Below are 17,709 nucleotides of genomic sequence, written 5' to 3'. Positions count from 1 at the left end.
TTTGATGGAAGTCCCAGAGCGGGTGAAATAGAGTCAAGTAGACATACTGATGTGTTTTCTGAGGTTAGGTAACAATGTACGGGTGAGGGCTACTAATTCAGTTCCTCAGGCAGAGTGGACAAAAGGCTTGGTTTCCGACTCAATGACTAGATACTTGGTGCTGATAGCACAGGGCATAATAGATTTCCCTGAGGGTCTGCTGATAAGAGCTACCAGTGAAAGCTTCAGCTACTGAATTAAATCTTGGGTCTCTAGTCATGGTACAGAGAGATGACGAATAAAACTCCCACAATGGTGGATAAACACAAAAGATAAAAAATTAAAAGTCTGACATTTAATTGATCAGATTTTACATTTTTAGAGTGAAATCAAGTAAATGCAACAAGATACTATTGTAGTGTCAGCAAGATACTATTTCACATCTACCACACTACAAAAACTGACAAAGGGGGTTCCACATACTATAGCAAAAACCACTCCTCCCAGAGGACTCTATTGGTAGGAGTCAAGAGAAAGCCCTAAAGCTCCAAGTGCTCAGAATAATTCCATCCATTCCCCAACCTTCAGTTTTACTTCAAGAATCAAACAAGCACTAGAATTCCAAGTATTCCTGCATCAAGAGAACTCCACCATTCCATATGTTTCAGACAAGTCTTCCCTCCTCTCCTGGTCCTTTAAACCTCTGTAGGCAAGAGCCAACAGGGGGCCCCAGAACTCCAAATGCTCAAAATAATACCACCCATTACCAGCTTCCTCACTCATTCTTTAGCCTTAGAGCTACTGGATGAGGAGTGAAGAGAGGGGCCTGGGAAAATGCTCCTGGCAAGATTCCTAACCCCCATCCCCACCCCAACACTCACAGCTTCAATACAGCTTCAATTATCTGCTTGAAAGCATCAGGACCAATCTCATACCTATATCTCTGTTCATGTCAATCACCACCTGAAACACAGGACTTCTTGGTTATATCCCATCCCCTTAGCCTCAAATCCCCCCATATGGCTCTATCAGCAATGCAATAACAAGTACTACTAGGCTTGCTTTATTTTTTTCACATAAAACAGGTACCATTTTGCTATATTATTTATTTTGGCTATTTTTCTCCACTAAAATATAAACTCCCTGAAAGCAGGACATTTAACCTTTCTATTTACTGCTATAGTGTCCAATAAATATTTCCGGAATGAATAAATGACAAAAATAAAATGTAACTTGAATTCTTATAGTCTAATGACAAGACTATAAATCTGTACAATCACTTTTGGAATTGGCATTACCTAGTAAAACTGAAGATGTGCATTTCCTATAACTCAGCAGTTGCACTCTTAGGCACATACCCTAGAGAAACTGCACCTGTACATTTAAAAACATGAATAAAAATATTCATGGTAGCACTGTGTAATAGCAAAATAACAGCCACAATGGCCACGAACAGGAGAATGAATAAATTAAGGTATTGCTGTACAACAGGATACTGTCATTCTAAACACAGATGAAACTCAAGAATGTTGAGCTTAAAAAAAAAATGCAAGTAGCACAAGGAAAAAAATAAACACATGCACACATTCTTATATAAACTTTCCACTTACATAAAGTTTCAAAAGGATATAAAATTAATGTGTTGTTTAGGGATTTTTTTTGAGACGGAGTTTCACTCTTGTTGCTCAGCCTGGAGGGCAATGGTGCAATCTTGGCTCACTGCAACCTCCGCCTCCTGAGTTCAAGTGATTCTCTTGCCTCAACCTCCCGAGTAGCTGGGATTACAGGTATGCACCACCATGCCCGGCTACTTTTATATTTTTAGGAGAGACGGGGTTTCTCCATGTTGGTCTTGAACTCCCAACCTCAGGTTAACTGCCTGCCTCAGCCTCCCAAAGTGCTGGTATTATAGGCATGAGCCACCACCCCAGCCCAGTTGTGTATTTTTAGTAGAAACGGGGTTTCTCCATGTTGGTCAGGCTGGTCTCGAACTCCCAACCTCAGGTGATCCGCCCGCCTCAGCCTCCCAAAGTGCTGGGATTACAGGTGTAAGCCACCGTGCCCGGCTGCAATAAAGCTTTAAAAAAAAAAAAGAAGTATTAAGTCCAAACCTGAGGATAATTATTACCTCTGATGGGAGAGGGAAGGGTGGGGGATGGAGGGCATTCAAAGAATTTCAAAGATAATTGTAATTTTGTTTTCTTTAATTGGGTGAAGGTACAAGAATACCCACTGTATCATAAATCCTAATAGCTTACAGCATCTCTATTCAATATTTTATAATGTTTAAAAGAGAAAGAGGTTAATAAGCAAAACCAAACTTTCACACTGTGGACAAGACCAGTAGCAGTTAATCTGCTCAGAGTCAAAGCAGGTAACTTACATTGGGATAAAGAAGAGCAATATAGAAGGATATGGATCTTTGTTTTCCTCACAAAATTTTAAGCAACCATCTCTTCATAGAAATAAGGTAAAAGAAGCCTACCTAATGGTTGTACAAAAGAGGGTTTATCTTAGCATACTCTCTGAAGGCATGAATTTCTGTGTAGGGAAGTTGCTATTTCACATGACGCCTTTGTACAAATTAGAAAAAGGCACAGTTCCTCCAAGCAATATACAACTCAGAAAACTTTATTTGGCAGGATATTAAACAGTATACAGTAACCCTCTGTCAGATAATAACACTTAGTAGCTAACACTTATGGAGTGCTATTTTCTGTTCTAAACACTTTATTCGTATTAACTCATTTAATCTGCTCACAAAGCCAAAGGATACTCTTCCACTATGAATAAATATTGGCGGTGGGAGAAATCACCCCTCATAATTTTTCACTTCCACACCAAAAAACAGGATAAACTTCCAGGAGTCCTGAATCCTCTGAAATTACATGTAAAAATCTTTACGGCTGGGCACGGTGGTTTACGCCTGTAATCCCAGCACTTTGGGAGGCCAAGGCAGGTGGATCACGAGGTCAGGAGATGGAGACCATCCTGGCTAACACATGGTGAAACCCTGTCTCTACTAAAAATACAAAAAAATTAGCCAGCCGTGGTGGCGGGCGCCTGTAGTCCCAGCTACTCAGGAGGCTGAGGCAGGAGAATGGCGTGAACCCAGGAGGCGGAGCTTGCAGTGAGCCGAGATCGCGCCACTGCACTCCAGCCTGGGGGACAGAGTGAGACTCCATTTCCAAAAAAAAAAAAATTTTTTTTACATACACATGTGCATTTTTTTCCAAAAAGATGGTACATCCTTTTAAACTCCCAGAGGAATCTGAAATGATTCAGGACCATTAGGCACTATGGTTCCTAACCATTTTGCTATCAAAGGTAACTTTTTTCCAATCCCACCCCTCCTCCTCCATTTTGGAAAGATGTCCAAACAATCTGCAGTCTTGTAATAATTTCGTTTTCTCATTTTTAGTAATCGGATATGTAGATCTGCCAAACAGAAGTTCTAATAAAACAAAAAACTAATGCTACTAGCCTTGGTTTAAAAACTTCCATTATTTTAAATTAGACAAAATACTTTATATCCCTATAACACAGAGTTGGAAAGATCTGGATATCCTAAAACTGGCTTCCTTTCTCAACTTCATTAGCTTAAGTCCAAAGCAGCTGATTTAAGGTAAGTATATGACTATCATTAGGTTTTTAGAAATGCTAAATAAAAATACCTTGAGAACTACCATTACTTTATGATTGTTAAACATAATTGTTTCACTTATTTGAGGAGCGCACCATGTGCTAGGCCCAATGCCAAGTACTATGGATACAGAAAGAACAATCATTCAGGACTTCTAGATGTCTAGGGAATCCAGACTGGAACCAGTGATTTAGGTGAAGGCTAAGGGCTCTTAGAGGGATATAAAAAGATCCCCTGTAGGCTAAGGGCTCTTAGAGGGATATAAAAAGATCCCCTGTAGAGATCACAGGAAATTTAGGGAGGCCCACAGCAAAAGCTGGGATGCTTGTATTTTCAAACCTCCTTCACTAAAAACAGTGAGCAAAAAAACAAAATTTGAGGAGCTTCTCTACTGCACAAATGCTATACAAAAGAAAATACAAATCAGGGGTTTTGTGTATGTAAACTAAAATAAATTTAAGATCCTTCCTGAAACTTTATTAAAAGAAAATTTAGAAAAGAAAATAGTACTTTCACACCAAAATAGAAAATGTAGTTCTATTTAATCCACTGAAATTTACATCAACTAACCATGGCAACTTTTTAATTAACTTCTCTAAATAGTCTATCTTGTTCTTTGCTATTTCCTGAATGTATGTTAGTAAGTTCAAATCTGCCTTCAATAAATAAAAATTCCCTTATTCTTTTTTGTGGTAGCATAATAATTAAGTTTCAGACTGAGTCTGGATTGGAATGACTTTTCCAGGCAATTTATCCCTTAGACTTCAGCCTCAACCAATTCCTCATATGATACATAAAATCAAGATAGGCACATAGAAAAAGTATAAATGCTTTAAACTCTCTTGAATTCCCATTTTAAATATTTTCTTCTAGGGGGTACTACAGTCAAGGCTAATCAATAATCATAACTTTTTTTGTATGAGATGGTTTCTCCAATAAGTTTCATACACAAAGTGAAATCTTAAGAGTTTCCTATTTCACAACTACCTTAGATAATGAGAGATTAAGGAGTATGAAAAAAGGAATCATTCTTCTTTTTGAATTCATATAATCTAAAATAATTTTTTGTTGAAAATAAAATGCTCCTGGAAAAAAGTCAACTTGTTTTGTGAGAAACTACTTTTAATTTGGCAATCTTGAGATCACTGAGAGAAGGCATATGGATGACAATCTTCAGTACTATTTAGTACACACACTGTTCCCTCTTTAGAACAGAGAAGCCAAATAAAAAATATGACCCAAGGTTAGAAAATAGCTGCAGAATGTTCTCCTCTCTCTTGCCCCAGGAACTGACAAACGAAACAGGTGTGTATGCATTGCTACCATACTTTTTGAGGGGGATGGCCATAAAGGAGAACAACTGGTTTGGAAACTTACTGGTACATTTCTATCTATGTTGCTCTAATGCTCCAAAAGCCCATGGTCCAAATTCTGTCTACAATTTCACTTCAAAACACCAGCAGCCAAACCTTTAAGGCTAATACACAACTTTCAACAGTCAGATCTGGTGCCAAGCTTAGGTATTTCTATAACTTGTGCTAGCTATTTATTGTCTAAAACTAAATTTCTAAGTCTTGCCCACTCCTCTGTACCATATCCACTGTCATAATATCCCAGCATTATTATTTTCACAATTTTTCGTTTCTCTGTATTTTCACTAACTGGTGACTTATTCTAGATTTTTGAAAGGAAGTTTGAAAAAGTACTAGCCTCGGAACAAAAAGCACTCTACTTCCTTAGGGAATTGTTTTTTACACAGGAACTGAATGCCTGGCGCAGATCAAATTCTACAGATATTCTCCGAGTGCAGAAAGCCTTCCTTTCCTACTTACCCTTTTTCATACTCCCTCCCAACTCCTTTGACTTGTAGCTCTAGTTTCGGTTGACCATGTAGAGGTATTAAGCTATGCACGAAGGATCTAAGAGTTTGCTAAGATTTCTGACAGTGGGTGGCACAACTGACTGCCAGGTTTAGTTCAACTTCCCTGATCACTTTTAGTATCTACTTCAAGTCAACATATTTTTATTAAACTTTTTATTTTGAACTAATTTTAGACTTACAGAAAAGTTGCAAAAATAGCACACAGTTCCATTATATCCTTCATCTAGCATCTTATATAATTAAAGCATAGTTATCGAAAACAAGAAATCAACATTGGCACAATTCAATTAACTAGAGGCCATATTCAGATTTCACGATTTCTTTTAGTTGTTGTTTTTCCTTAGTGTCTAGTCTATGACAGTTCCTCAGTCTTTACCTGTCATTTGTGACCCTTTCTTGTCTTTGTGACCTTGACACTTTTGAAGAATACTGGTCAGTTATTTTGGGTTTGGTGTTTTTTGTTTTTAAAAATAGACATGTGGTCTTGCTATGTTGCCTAGGCTGGTCTCGAACTCCTAGGCTCAAGCGATCCTCTTGCCTTGGCTTCCCAAAATGCTGGGATTACAGACATGAGCCTCTGCACCTGGCCTGGCCAGTTATTTTGTAGAATGTTTCTCAGTTTAGATTTTTACAATATTTTATCATGATTAGAAAGATAAAAAGATTATGCATTTTTGGCAAGAATAACAAACGTCACAGAAATGCCGCTGTGTCCTTCTCACTGCCTCTTTGGGTTCATGATGTCCTTGTCTCATTACTGGTGATGTTAACCTTGATCACTTTGTTAACATAGTACCTCCACTGTCAGATTACTATTTTTTCTTTGTAGTTAATAATTATCCTGGGAGAGATACTTTGAGACTTGTAAATATTCTGATTGTCCTCTAACTGGATTTTGTCTGCAACAACTACTATGGTACTGTTTCCCTAATGGTGGTTTTGTATTTCCTTCTTTCCTTCTATGTTTATTAAATGGAATTCTTCTGTTAGAGTTGTCCCTTCTCCCCTACTTATTTATTCACTCAGCAATATCAGTATGAACTCATTTTATTTTATGGGTTAAAGTCCAATACTATCATTATTCATTTTATTGCTGAAATTGTTCCAACCTGGATACCAGGAACTCCTTCAAGTTGGCTCTTGGGTCCTTTCGACAAGGTCCCTAACTTTTTCTAGCATTTCCTTACTTTCAAGCACCATAAGATTTTTCAGGCTCATCTTGTATTTTCTCTGCTCCCGCACTAAATCAGCCACTTCTCTAAAAAGTCCTAGTTCCTTTAAAAACCAAGATCTGAATGCTCAGTGCTACTGGGGTATAACTATCAAGTCAACAATATGGACAACAAGTGTTTGTTTCCTTACTATATTAAACTCACTAGCTGGGAATCATTAGCATTACCTGGGAGCTTGCTAAAAGTACAAATTCAGGCCCCAACCTAGACCCACTAGACCAGAATCTCTGAGAGCCTCCTACAGGAAGTTATGTTTTAACAGATTTGCCAGATGACTCTGGTGTTCACTATAAAGTAGCTGGGTGTGGCAGTGTGTGCCTGCAGTCTCAGTTATTTGGGAGACTGAGGTGGGAGGATTGCTTGAGCTCAGGAGTTCAAGTTTGCAGTAAGCCATGATAGTGCCACTATACTCCAGCCTGGGCAACACAGCAAGTCCTTGTCTCAAAAAAAAAAAAAAAAAAGATAAAGAAAAAGAAAAGAAAAAATAGTTATAAAGTACCTTTATACAGTACCTTCAAAATATACTGTAGTCAGGTATGGTGGCTCATGCCTATAATCCCAGCCCTTTAGGAGGTTCAGGCAGGAGAGGACTGCTTGAGCCCAACGGTTCAGAGACCAGCCTAGGCAACATATCGAGACTTGTTCATACAAAAAATACAAAAATTAGTCAGGTACGGTGGTGTGTGCCTGTAGTCTCAGCTACTTGGAAGGCTGAGGTAGGAGGATCACTTGAGACTGCGAGGTCAAGGATGCAGTGAGCCGTGATTGTGCCACTGCACTCCAGCCTGGATGAGAGAGAGATCCTATCTCAAAAAAGAAACAAACAAAAAACTGTAAATACTGTTACTTTTATACAAAGAAAGTTATAAGTCAGCCTCCAGGATCAAGTCCAATCTACAAATATGACCTAACATCCATAAAGCAAATCTACAAATATAGAACCCAATATAGCACTATCCTCTAAGGTCAGACTGCCTAGACCTGAATGACTGCTCCAGCTTCTGACTTGGTGTTCCTCTCTCTCTCTCTATGCCCTTGGTTTTCTTTGTTTTTTGTTTTGTTTTTGAGATGGAGTATCGCTCTGTCGCCCAGGCTGGAGTGCAACGGCGCGAACTCAGCTCACTGTAACCTCCGCCTCCCAGGTTCAAATGATTCTCCTGCCTCAAGCCTCCCGAGAAGCTGGGATTACAGGTGCCCGCCACCATGCCCAGCTAATTTCTTTGTATTTTTAGTAGGGACAGGGTTTCACCATGTTGGCCAGGTTGGTCTCAAACTCCTGACCTCAAGTGATCCACCCACCTTGGCCTCCCAAAGTGCTGGGACTATAGGCGTGAGCCACTGCACCCAGCCCCTGGCTAATTTTTTCCTTGGTTTTCTTAATTACAAAATGGAATAATAGTACTTAGATGAAAGAGGCAGTGTGAAGATCAAATGAGATAATGTGCAATACTGGCAACCACAGGGGCACAAAAGAAGTCCTCAAAAACCGTAAATAATTATTATTTGAACTATTAAAGGCAAAACCAGACAGCTTCATTTATATAATTAAAACCCCAGAAGACACCAATGTTTCAAAATTTGACTTTTTCCAAAAATGTCATTACATTTACATGATAGATACTCATGGTCAAGGGCTGAAGGAAAATCTCTAAAAATCAAACAATTTGATTTGTTGAGGTAGTGGAGTTATAGGTGAATTTTCTTCCCAGAAATTTCGATTACCAAAATTATGTGCACAGTTCATACCAGAGCCATGGCACCAAAAAAAAAAAATCATGTGCCAGCTCCTTTAAATATTAGTAAAGAGGAAAACAGCCCACACAGTGACAAAATAGGAATTCAAACCCAGCTATGACTCCAGTCTATGCTCATTACCAATGTTAGGGACACGCTTCCTTATTCCCAAGTGCTTGATTTCTGTGCAAAATTTATGATAATATGATCGCCCTATGAATTCCTTCTTGTAGGACACAGTTTAATCCAGTAGTTCATATGATGTAGAAATATTAATGAAATTTTAACACAATCAAAATTCTAAATGGTAAATAAAACAGCCAATTCTTCATTCTTTAAATTTTTTTGGAAGTTGTCGAATCTCCAAGTTTATGGGCCTTCACAGTTGACTTAGTGAACAACCTCAAAGTGATAAAGCAGACAAGGCTTTTTGAAGCAAACATTCCTTCAGGAAACTCAAGTGGCACTTCAAAGAAGTGTGGACTTTCCTGGAATAGAATTTTGACTTCTGTGTTCCATGGAAATGAATGGAATACAGAAATTACTTCTTAGGCAAAAATAAGTTATATACAAGATACAATACATTATTAAAACACCCAATAATCCTCAAATAATTAGCTACATTCTGAAGTTAATTTATTTATAAATTATTGAAGCTCTCAAGCTAGCATTACCTCTACATTAGGAAAGAAACTAGATAAAATAGTTCTTAAATGAGTCACGCAAGGTTGCGTAACAAACCAGCAGAAAAACAGGTAATCAAGTTGTGGACTGCACGTTCAGCATAATAAACATTACTGAAGACAGGCACTCAGTTTTCATAGCAAATGTTAGTTTTTCAAACTATTCTAATCCACACAAACTCTTCCAAAAACATCTGTAGTTACTCTACCATGAAGTTCCTTTTTTTATTAAATGTTTCCACTGGCCTTTTATATCCTCATCTTGTGCTCAAAAAATAAAGCTCAAAAAACATGGATAACTGCCACAGCTTAAAACAAAGAAAGGATCTCTCATACAGATCCAAAATAAAATGTGTTAAAACCTAAAGACAGGTAAAACAAAGCCAGTATGTTTAATCTATGTAACTCATTTCTGGATCTGTGTAACAGTATAAAGTCTGATAATTAAGCATTACTCATAAAGTAGAGAGTACTATGAAATTTGTTAAAAGAAGGAAAAGGCACAAACTTTTTCATCAGGTATTAAATACAATTGGGAGAATGGTACATATATAATATGTAAGCAAAATGGTAGGAGGTCTTACTAAAACTTCAACTTTGCCCTTTTTAGCACCAATTTTTTTTTTTAAGTATTATCTTTTCAGGATTAAGATTATGAATGTCGAGAACCTAGGCATGTTGGGCATGGAGTAATCGCCGCCTACACTAGTAGGCAAATTTCCCACTTACATTTAGAACCCTAAAATAATTCTGCTTCTCACCTTAAAGTCTAAACCCAAAAATTTACTCACATCTTAACCCATTTAATATTTATAAGATTCAGTTTCTTTTTATCCCAAAACAAAAATATACCCCCAACCTACCTCGTTTACTGTTTGAGTGAGGCCAGGCGTGGTGGCTCACGCCTGTAATCCCAGCACTTTGGGAGGCTGAGGTGGGAGAATCGCTTGAAGCCAGGAGTTCGAGACCAACCTGGGCAATACAGTGAGACCCTGTCGCTACAAAAATAAAAAATAAAGTAATTAGTAGGGCATGGTGGTGCGGGCCTGTAGTTCCAGCTACTTGGGAGGCTGAGGCGGGAGGATCCCTTGAGCCCAGAAGTATGAGGCTGTGGTGAGCTATGATCACGCCACTGTACTCTAGCCTCGGTGACAGGGCAAGTACCTGTCTCAAAAACAATAAAAATAAAAATACCATTTGTGCGGTACGAAGGTGGGGGTGGGGAGGGACCGTTTCTGAAAGTCCTTTTCAAAAATTCAAGATATCAGTTTCAATACTAAAACATGGAAAAGCTGCATAGTCATTTTGTTTACTTACAAATTCTGGCGAAGTTTTAAATCGTAAAACTGTTAGTATCAGGAGAGCCCCTTCGAGTATTCTCTCTGCTCCACACCGCTCGGCTGCACCCAGCGGCCGCCGCGGCCCGAATGTCGTCCAGGGTCCCCGCCCATATGACAAACACTTTCCGCCGGAAGGCGCCCGTGGAATCCTGGGACTAGTAGTCTCCGTGCCCTGCCTTCTGCCTTCTCCATCCTTCACCCTCTACTGCCAGGTCGTCTGACCCAGCGACAGTCGCGGTAAATGCGCGACCAAACCGCAGAGGTCCCATGCAATCTCATGCTGACAGGATTACAGGCATCTCTGTAAGACGTCGACCACCCTGACCTGAAATTCATAGACTGAAGAAACTCATAGGACCAACACAGTGAGCAGCAGTACCAAATGATAATGGCAAACACCATGTCCTGGAACACACCCTCTGTGCCATTAAGAGGAGCATGTAATCCAATGAGTTGCCTAATCTAAACCTCAGTTTGCTCGTGTGTCAAATGGGGACAACGTTACTTACCTCATAAGTTTGTTATTAGTAAATTAGATGACGTATGCAGCATGTCTGTTAAATGACAGTAGTAACAAAAAATAGCTATTGTTTTGATCTACTAATTTTATAAATGTGAAAATTAAGAGATGGTGAGCAATTTACCCAAGAACATACAATTTGTTGGGGGCAAAATGAAGTAAGTCTAAAATTCCTGTTCTTGACCTATACCAATTCAGGACAAATCTAACCAAATTTCAAGAAGAAATCTACTCATGTAAAACTCCCTTCCCCTTTCCTCTTTTTTTTTCCATAACAGTCCTGACCAACACACTATTTTACTTATTTTGATTTTTGCCCGACTCCTCCCATAGAATATAATCTCCAAGAAGGCAGGAAACATTTTTTGTCTTTTAGTCTATTTTGTTCACTGCTGTATCCCCAGCACAGAGAACAGGGACTGCCTACTACATAGTAGCTCAAGTATTTATTGAATTAATAATTCCTCATTTAATGTGATTTTTGGTGCCTTCACTTCTCAATCACCCTCTTTTGGCAGAAGTGACAGGATTTGGTAACACTCTTGGATGGTGTTTAATAATTAACTGCAATTCCTAATTCAACAAAAATACTATATTCCATTCACTTTATTGTGTTTAATTAATTTCAGTATAACATTTCCAGGTATTTTCATTTGTATTGTCATTAAAATATTTTTCTATCATTTGTAAGACTGGGGAATAAATGGAGCCAGCTACTATGTCTTTAATTAACTTCCTCCTGTTTAATATTTTAATCATCTTTTCCTTATTAAAATTGTTTGCCTACTTCATTTCTACTACTAAGTCACAACGGATAGATTTATCTCTTTAAATAAATGAATTTCTGCTTACCCTAAAGCAAAAAGTTCCTGTACAAAAAATTTATTGTTCTAAAATGTTTCATTTAAAATAATTATTTTGGCCAGGCGTGGTGGCTCACACCTGTAATCCCAGCACTTTGGAAGGCCAAGGCGGATGGATCACCTGAGGTCAGGAGTTCAAGACCAGCCTTGCCAACATGGCAAAATCCATGTCTACTAAAAATACAAAAATTAGCTGGGCATGGTGGCAGGCACCTGTAATCCCAGCTACTTGGGAGGCTGAGGCAGGAGGATCACTTGAACCTGGGGTTGGGGGAGGCTGCAGTAAGCCGAGATTGCACCACTGCACTCCAGCCTAGGCGAAAGAGCAAGACTCCATCTCTAAATAAATAAATTAATTAATTAAAAATGAAATAAAATAACTGATTTAGGAACCCAGTCTCAAGAGCACAGGATTTCCAGACCTAGCCCTAATAGTTAAGTGTGTGAATTAATGGCATTTAATCTGAATTGTAATTTTTCGTGTTTCTGTCGTTCCCAATAAATGGCAAATTCCCTAAAGGTAAAGCAGTCTTCCTCATTGCTGGCACACGTTTGATAAGTAAATGAATTATTAAGTGTATTCTTTGTTTTAATCATTTCTTTTCTTACCGGTCTTCTTTTTTGGGTCACTGAATTCCTCCAGATTTCTCAAATTCCCAAAGTAACTTTAATATCCAGAGCTGAGGCATCCTTTTTTAGTGGCCCAGCGCATCCCTTATAATATTGGCTATGAGTCTACTGTCACTGTAATGTCACCTCTTTTCAGCCACTCTTATAGTCTCGATAATAGCTACAGCAGAGTATCTAGTTTCATAACAGTTTAGCTTTGCCTCAGAGCTAGTGATGAAAGTTTTGTATCTGTAAGGTTTCTAGGTGAAGGAGGCAGTCACAGTAGAGGTAGGTTTCCTTATGCTTTCAACCTAGACGAGAGGGAAAATCCGATGCATATATATATGTGTGTGTGTGTGTGTGTATGTTAGCATTAAAGTTACCATACCTCTAATTTTACATTAAGTGTCTCATTAATTTAGTTGAAAGGCCATTCCTAAGCCTTTACAAGCAGTTTTAATTACAAAATATGCATATTCTGATTATTCAGTAATATGCAGAACCTCTCCTCTGATTGTTCAATATGTAGAATCTCTTGTCTCTTTTTTAATTTGTCCCTCAAACCTAAGTTTTACAAGCCTGTATCCAAGTTTTATAAGCTAGTATCCCAGTTTCTACATAGTCATCTGTCTTGGTAAAATGTTTCAAGGAGGCTTTAATGTTCATAATATGAACTCAATATATTACTATAAAATTTATATTTAATAATTAAATCTCTTAAGGAACTTATACTATTGTGTTACTAATGAGTAATGTAATAGCCACCTTAAAGAGAAAGCCCTGCTTAAAACATAAATAAAAGCCACGTATTACCATATCAATACTTTTGAGCATTTTGTTGGAAGAGTAAATCTAGCTAATTTCCGAAATATACCATCTAATCCAGACTGACAAGGAAGAGTATCCTTTTCATTTTTCCTTAAAAGACAAGAAGAAAGAAGACAGACAGAAAAGAAAGAAGTCTCTCTTTTGTTACTGCAGTTTTTAAAAGCTATATTGTATATAAACCTACAGTAAACTAAGCTCCTAACAGGTCACACCTTATCTCACTCTAAAACTGTAATTCCTCCTGCCTGTTGCCAAATTTATGGACAATATTAGTAAAAACATAGTACACAGTCGGGCAGGGTGGCTCACGCCTGTAATCCCAGCACTTTGGGAGGCCGAGGGGCGGATCACGAGGTCAGGAGATCGAGGCCATCCTGGCTAACACGGTGAAACCCTGTCTCTACTAAAAATACAAAAAAATTAGCCAGGCATGGCGGCATGCGCCTGTAGTCCCAGCTGCTGGGGAGGCTGAAGCAGGAGAATGGCGTGAATCCGGGAGGCAGAGGTTGCAGTGAGCCGAGATCGCGCCACTGGACTCCAGCCTGGGTGACAGAGCAAGACTCCGTCTCAAAAAAAAATAAAATAAAAATAAAAATAAAATAAAAACATAGTACACATTACGACTTAAGTAGTTGAAATTTGTGCCAAGTTTGAGCAACAAATGAGTTGCTCAGAAACATTTTAAGGTGATTACTTGGAAGAATAAACAAACACCTTCAAACTTTTCAGAATCGCTCATTGTAACTGGTATCCAAATTACAATTTTTTAAATCTATTCACTCCAATCATACAAAGCCCTACAAGCAGTTGTATATTTGAAGGCAATTTAAGCTTTCTTTCAATAATTATTCAGACTTCACACGAACTTAATCGACCTTCTCTGAATGTGTCTAAATTTGGTTAGGTATTTGCAGATTAGCCACATCTGTAAACATTTGTATAAGGAGGTGAAACAAATAGATTTTACCATGCTTTCTTATTCCATAAAGTCCATAAAGCATTCTAAATCAAATGTAGAGTATCAAGTCACATCCAGAATAAAAGTAAAAATAATGGATCACAACTTAAAATTACAGTGCTGTCTTTAATTTAAAAACTTGTTCATTTCTCACTGTGCACAATGTAGCACTAACATGGTCTTCCGAACACTGCTGCTTGGTATAAAACCGAGAAATATTAAAGACCAGGAATAAGGTTATGTGTCCTATGGGTACATTTCGGAAAAGAAAATACATCCAACGAGTATGACTCTAGATAGGATTTTGTACACCCTCAACAAGTGACAAAATTTAAAACTAGGTAACCGCCCTCATAAGGTACTTGAAACTAAAATTTTTGCCACGAAAACATGGCATGTGCAAAAGTTATCTCTCTGGCCATCACTCCTGCTAAGGACACTGGGAAGGACATGGTCAACGTAGCAGTCGATCAAAAAGATTCCAGGGAAACTGCGCAACAGCCTGGGGCCGAGAAGCGAAACTTGGTCTTCTCCACCCTCGTCGCACTCGTTTTCCCCGAGACTTGGTACTGGGAGATAGGACGGGAGTCTCCTACACGCAGTCAACACTTGCCACGAGCGGCTAGACTTAGGACAGGCAAGTTGCCCTGCCACCCTTCTATCGCCCCCACCCCTCCTTTACTTAAGGGCGATGGCAGAGACGTCCTCCTCCCCCTTCTCCTCCTCTTTGGTGCCTCCAGCCAGGAGGCGGGAGCGATCCACAGCAGCTGACCCAGCTCAGGCACTGCCTCTCTCACAGCCCTCAAGACACACCATGGGCCCAGAGGCAGGTTTGCTACACAGCAGCGACGACGCAGGCGGCGGCCCCAGCGACTCGCAACTGCCTCCCTGACCACAGCGGCCACCGCCTAACACCCCCGAGAAGCCATCGCCACCACCGGCAGGAGAACCTAGGGTCCATAAAGCCATCTTCGCGATCGACTAAAGCTACGTCAACAACTATGGCGGGCGACGGGCGGCGGGCGGAGGCGGTGCGGGAAGGATGGGGTGTGTACGTCACCCCCAGGGCCCCCATCCGAGAGGGAAGGGGCCGGCTCGCCCCTCAAAATGGCGGCAGCAGCGATGCGCCTGCGTACAGAACTCCTCCGTCGCGCCAGGGCCGGCGGGAAGTGAGGTTCTCGGACGAGCCGCCAGAAGTGTACGGCGACTTCGAGCCCCTGGTGGCCAAAGAAAGGTCCCCGGTGGGAAAACGAACCCGGCTAGAAGAGTTCCGGTCCGATTCTGCGAAAGAGGAAGTGAGAGAAAGCGCGTACTACCTTCGGTCTAGGCAGCGGAGGCAGCCGCGACCCCAGGAAACCGAGGAGATGAAGACGCGAAGGACTACCCGCCTTCAGCAGCAGCACTCAGAGCAGCCTCCGCTACAGCCGTCTCCTGTTATGACCAGGAGAGGGCTGCGGGACTCTCATTCCTCTGAAGGTGAGGACCGCGGAGGTAACAGTCCCAGCCGCGAGCCAGGGAACGCGCGGGGGCGGGCGCGCGCCTCGGTGGAGCTCATGCCCGCCTGGGTACTAAGTACTGGGATTGGCTAAAGGGTATTCCTCAGCCCCCTCTGGACTTGTGCCGCCGTGCAAGGGCCACCCTGACCCGCAGCGGGGAAGGAAGCGCCGACCGGAGGAGTGGAAAGATGGTCGTGTGGAGCGACCCGGGCAGGGCTGGGGCGCTCTGCCCAACATCGGGCATCAATTTAGGGGAGTCAGAGCTGCCTTTTTCTGCAGGCCTTCACGAGGGGACAGCGAATTACTGCAGGGTCGGTTTCATTTCGGTTCCCTCTACCCTGCGGATGTTTCTACAGAAACCACTTCCATTTCCTTCTTTAACGCTCGCGGGCCAGAGTCCCCAGCTGAGGATCTAACCTTTCAGTCTTTTTCCCTCCTCACCCAGGTGGGCAGAGAGGAAGGAGAAATTTTGTGAGTGGGCATTTCGAGGGATTGCTGAGTTTAGTGAATTGATTTGAGACCTCACCCAATACTTTCAGCGAAATGGGGTAACTCATTTTTCCTGAACTGATGTTCCCCAGTGTTTGATAAACTTGAGCTGATTGCTGTTTCTCCAGTGTGGTGGTCCCTGCCAAAAATCTGCCACTTTGGTGGCCGTCACTGTAACCTCAAGTAGTCTGGCAAATCAGACTGACAAAGTAACCTGAAAAACAAGACTATTAATTAGAGTTTTCGTCTAAATGGACAAAAGGGATGCTGACAAAGTGAGTGTATAGTGTTAGGTAAGTCATAGGTGAATCCGTTTCCTTAATCTATCCTCTCCCACCCTGCCCCCCCATTTTAGGACCTAACACTGAGTCACAGATGAAGTTTCATGTTAATCCCATGTAAGGCACCTGTGAGGTAAAAATCAGCGGACCTGAGTCACAATGGGATGACATAGTTTGTGGTAGACTATTGATATGCGGAGGAGTGGGTTTTCAGCTTAGAGCACGGTGATAGGCTGCAAGTTTACCTGCTGACTCGTGAAGGTACTGACAGATTTGAAGACTTGATTTTGGAAACTTTATGTTAAAGTTATGTCAGTTATTTTTGGGTGTAGCAACTGAAGACAGTTTAGCCCATATATGTGTTAGTTTTTTCTCTTAAGATTACAAAGTTTTTGCAGACAAGGAGCCTATCATATATTTGATAGTAATTTAAGTACTTGGTTTAATTCAGTATTTTTCAGTACCTGGAAGAATGCTTTGTACATGGTAGGCAAAAAATATGTTACATTGTATTGAGTTCCACAGAGCCTAGTGCAGTTATACAGGCTAACTTTTTTTTAACAAGTAAACAATTTACCCCTATTTTATTAAATCTTTAAGGATCTAAACATTTTTCACTCTTCTGCTTTCTTCCACATCATTTGTGACTCTCTACCCCATCTTTTTGATTTTCTGAAGTAATATATTTTTGTAAAACAACAATGGCAAATATTATTATATTCTGTTGAATTCATTTCTGTCTCAAGAGGAGTTCTGACTAGTATATTTCCTAAGTTTTGGTAAACCTAACCACCTGTTTCTAAAGAAACGAATTTCTTGCATTTTTGCTTATGTATTGTTACAAAAATGCATAATCTGTGCCATGATCTCCCAGGTCATATATTCTGAATTTTAACTCTTGTTACGTCTGTTTTTTAGAGGATGAAGCATCTTCCCAAACTGATTTAAGCCAAACGATCTCAAAGAAAACTGTCAGGAGCATACAAGAGGCTCCAGGTAAGAATAGTTAACTTTTTGTTTTTCTCCTTACCTACCAACTTTTTAAATGTTCATTGAATTAAGCAATGTAAGTATGTGTAAAGAAAAGACAAGGGCAGACACGTGAGTACTCAAGAGTACCAGCCACCCATATAACCTTGTAAGATAGGTATTATACCAATTTCATAGAAGAG

General features: G+C 40.2%; 2 protein-coding genes across 7 annotated transcripts in view; one reads left to right on the top strand and one right to left on the bottom strand.

Moving 5' to 3' along the window:
* The window catches only part of LOC100995923 (torsin-1A-interacting protein 2), a 37,786-nt gene extending 27,190 nt beyond the window's left edge, over positions 1–10,596 (bottom strand). Inside the window, exons 1-2 of one of the 3 annotated variants that reach the window (XM_063603674.1) lie at positions 10,471–10,596; positions 10,017–10,151 (exon numbers count right to left, since the gene is read on the bottom strand). The gene's annotated coding sequence lies outside the window, so the exon portion shown is untranslated. The remainder of the gene's footprint in view (positions 1–10,016; positions 10,152–10,470) is intronic. The other 2 variants (XM_003824718.7, XM_055110999.3) reach the window with 2 other exon arrangements.
* Positions 10,597–13,724: 3,128 nt separating this feature from the next.
* TOR1AIP1 (torsin 1A interacting protein 1) overlaps positions 13,725–17,709 on the top strand; it is a 39,088-nt gene continuing 35,103 nt past the window's right edge. Inside the window, exons 1-2 of one of the 4 annotated variants that reach the window (XM_008978377.6) lie at positions 13,725–15,747; positions 17,456–17,533. In XM_008978377.6, coding sequence (XP_008976625.1) covers positions 15,273–15,747; positions 17,456–17,533 — 553 coding nt within the window. In that variant the 5' untranslated portion in view covers positions 13,725–15,272. The remainder of the gene's footprint in view (positions 15,748–17,455; positions 17,534–17,709) is intronic. The other 3 variants (XM_008978376.5, XM_008978378.6, XM_003824716.6) reach the window with 3 other exon arrangements.

The sequence above is a fragment of the Pan paniscus genome, chromosome 1, assembly GCF_029289425.2.
Source record: "Pan paniscus chromosome 1, NHGRI_mPanPan1-v2.0_pri, whole genome shotgun sequence".
NCBI classification, from domain to species: Eukaryota; Metazoa; Chordata; class Mammalia; order Primates; family Hominidae; genus Pan; species Pan paniscus.
Note: the sequence above shows the minus strand (reverse complement) of the source record. Positions and strands in the feature narration are given on the sequence as shown.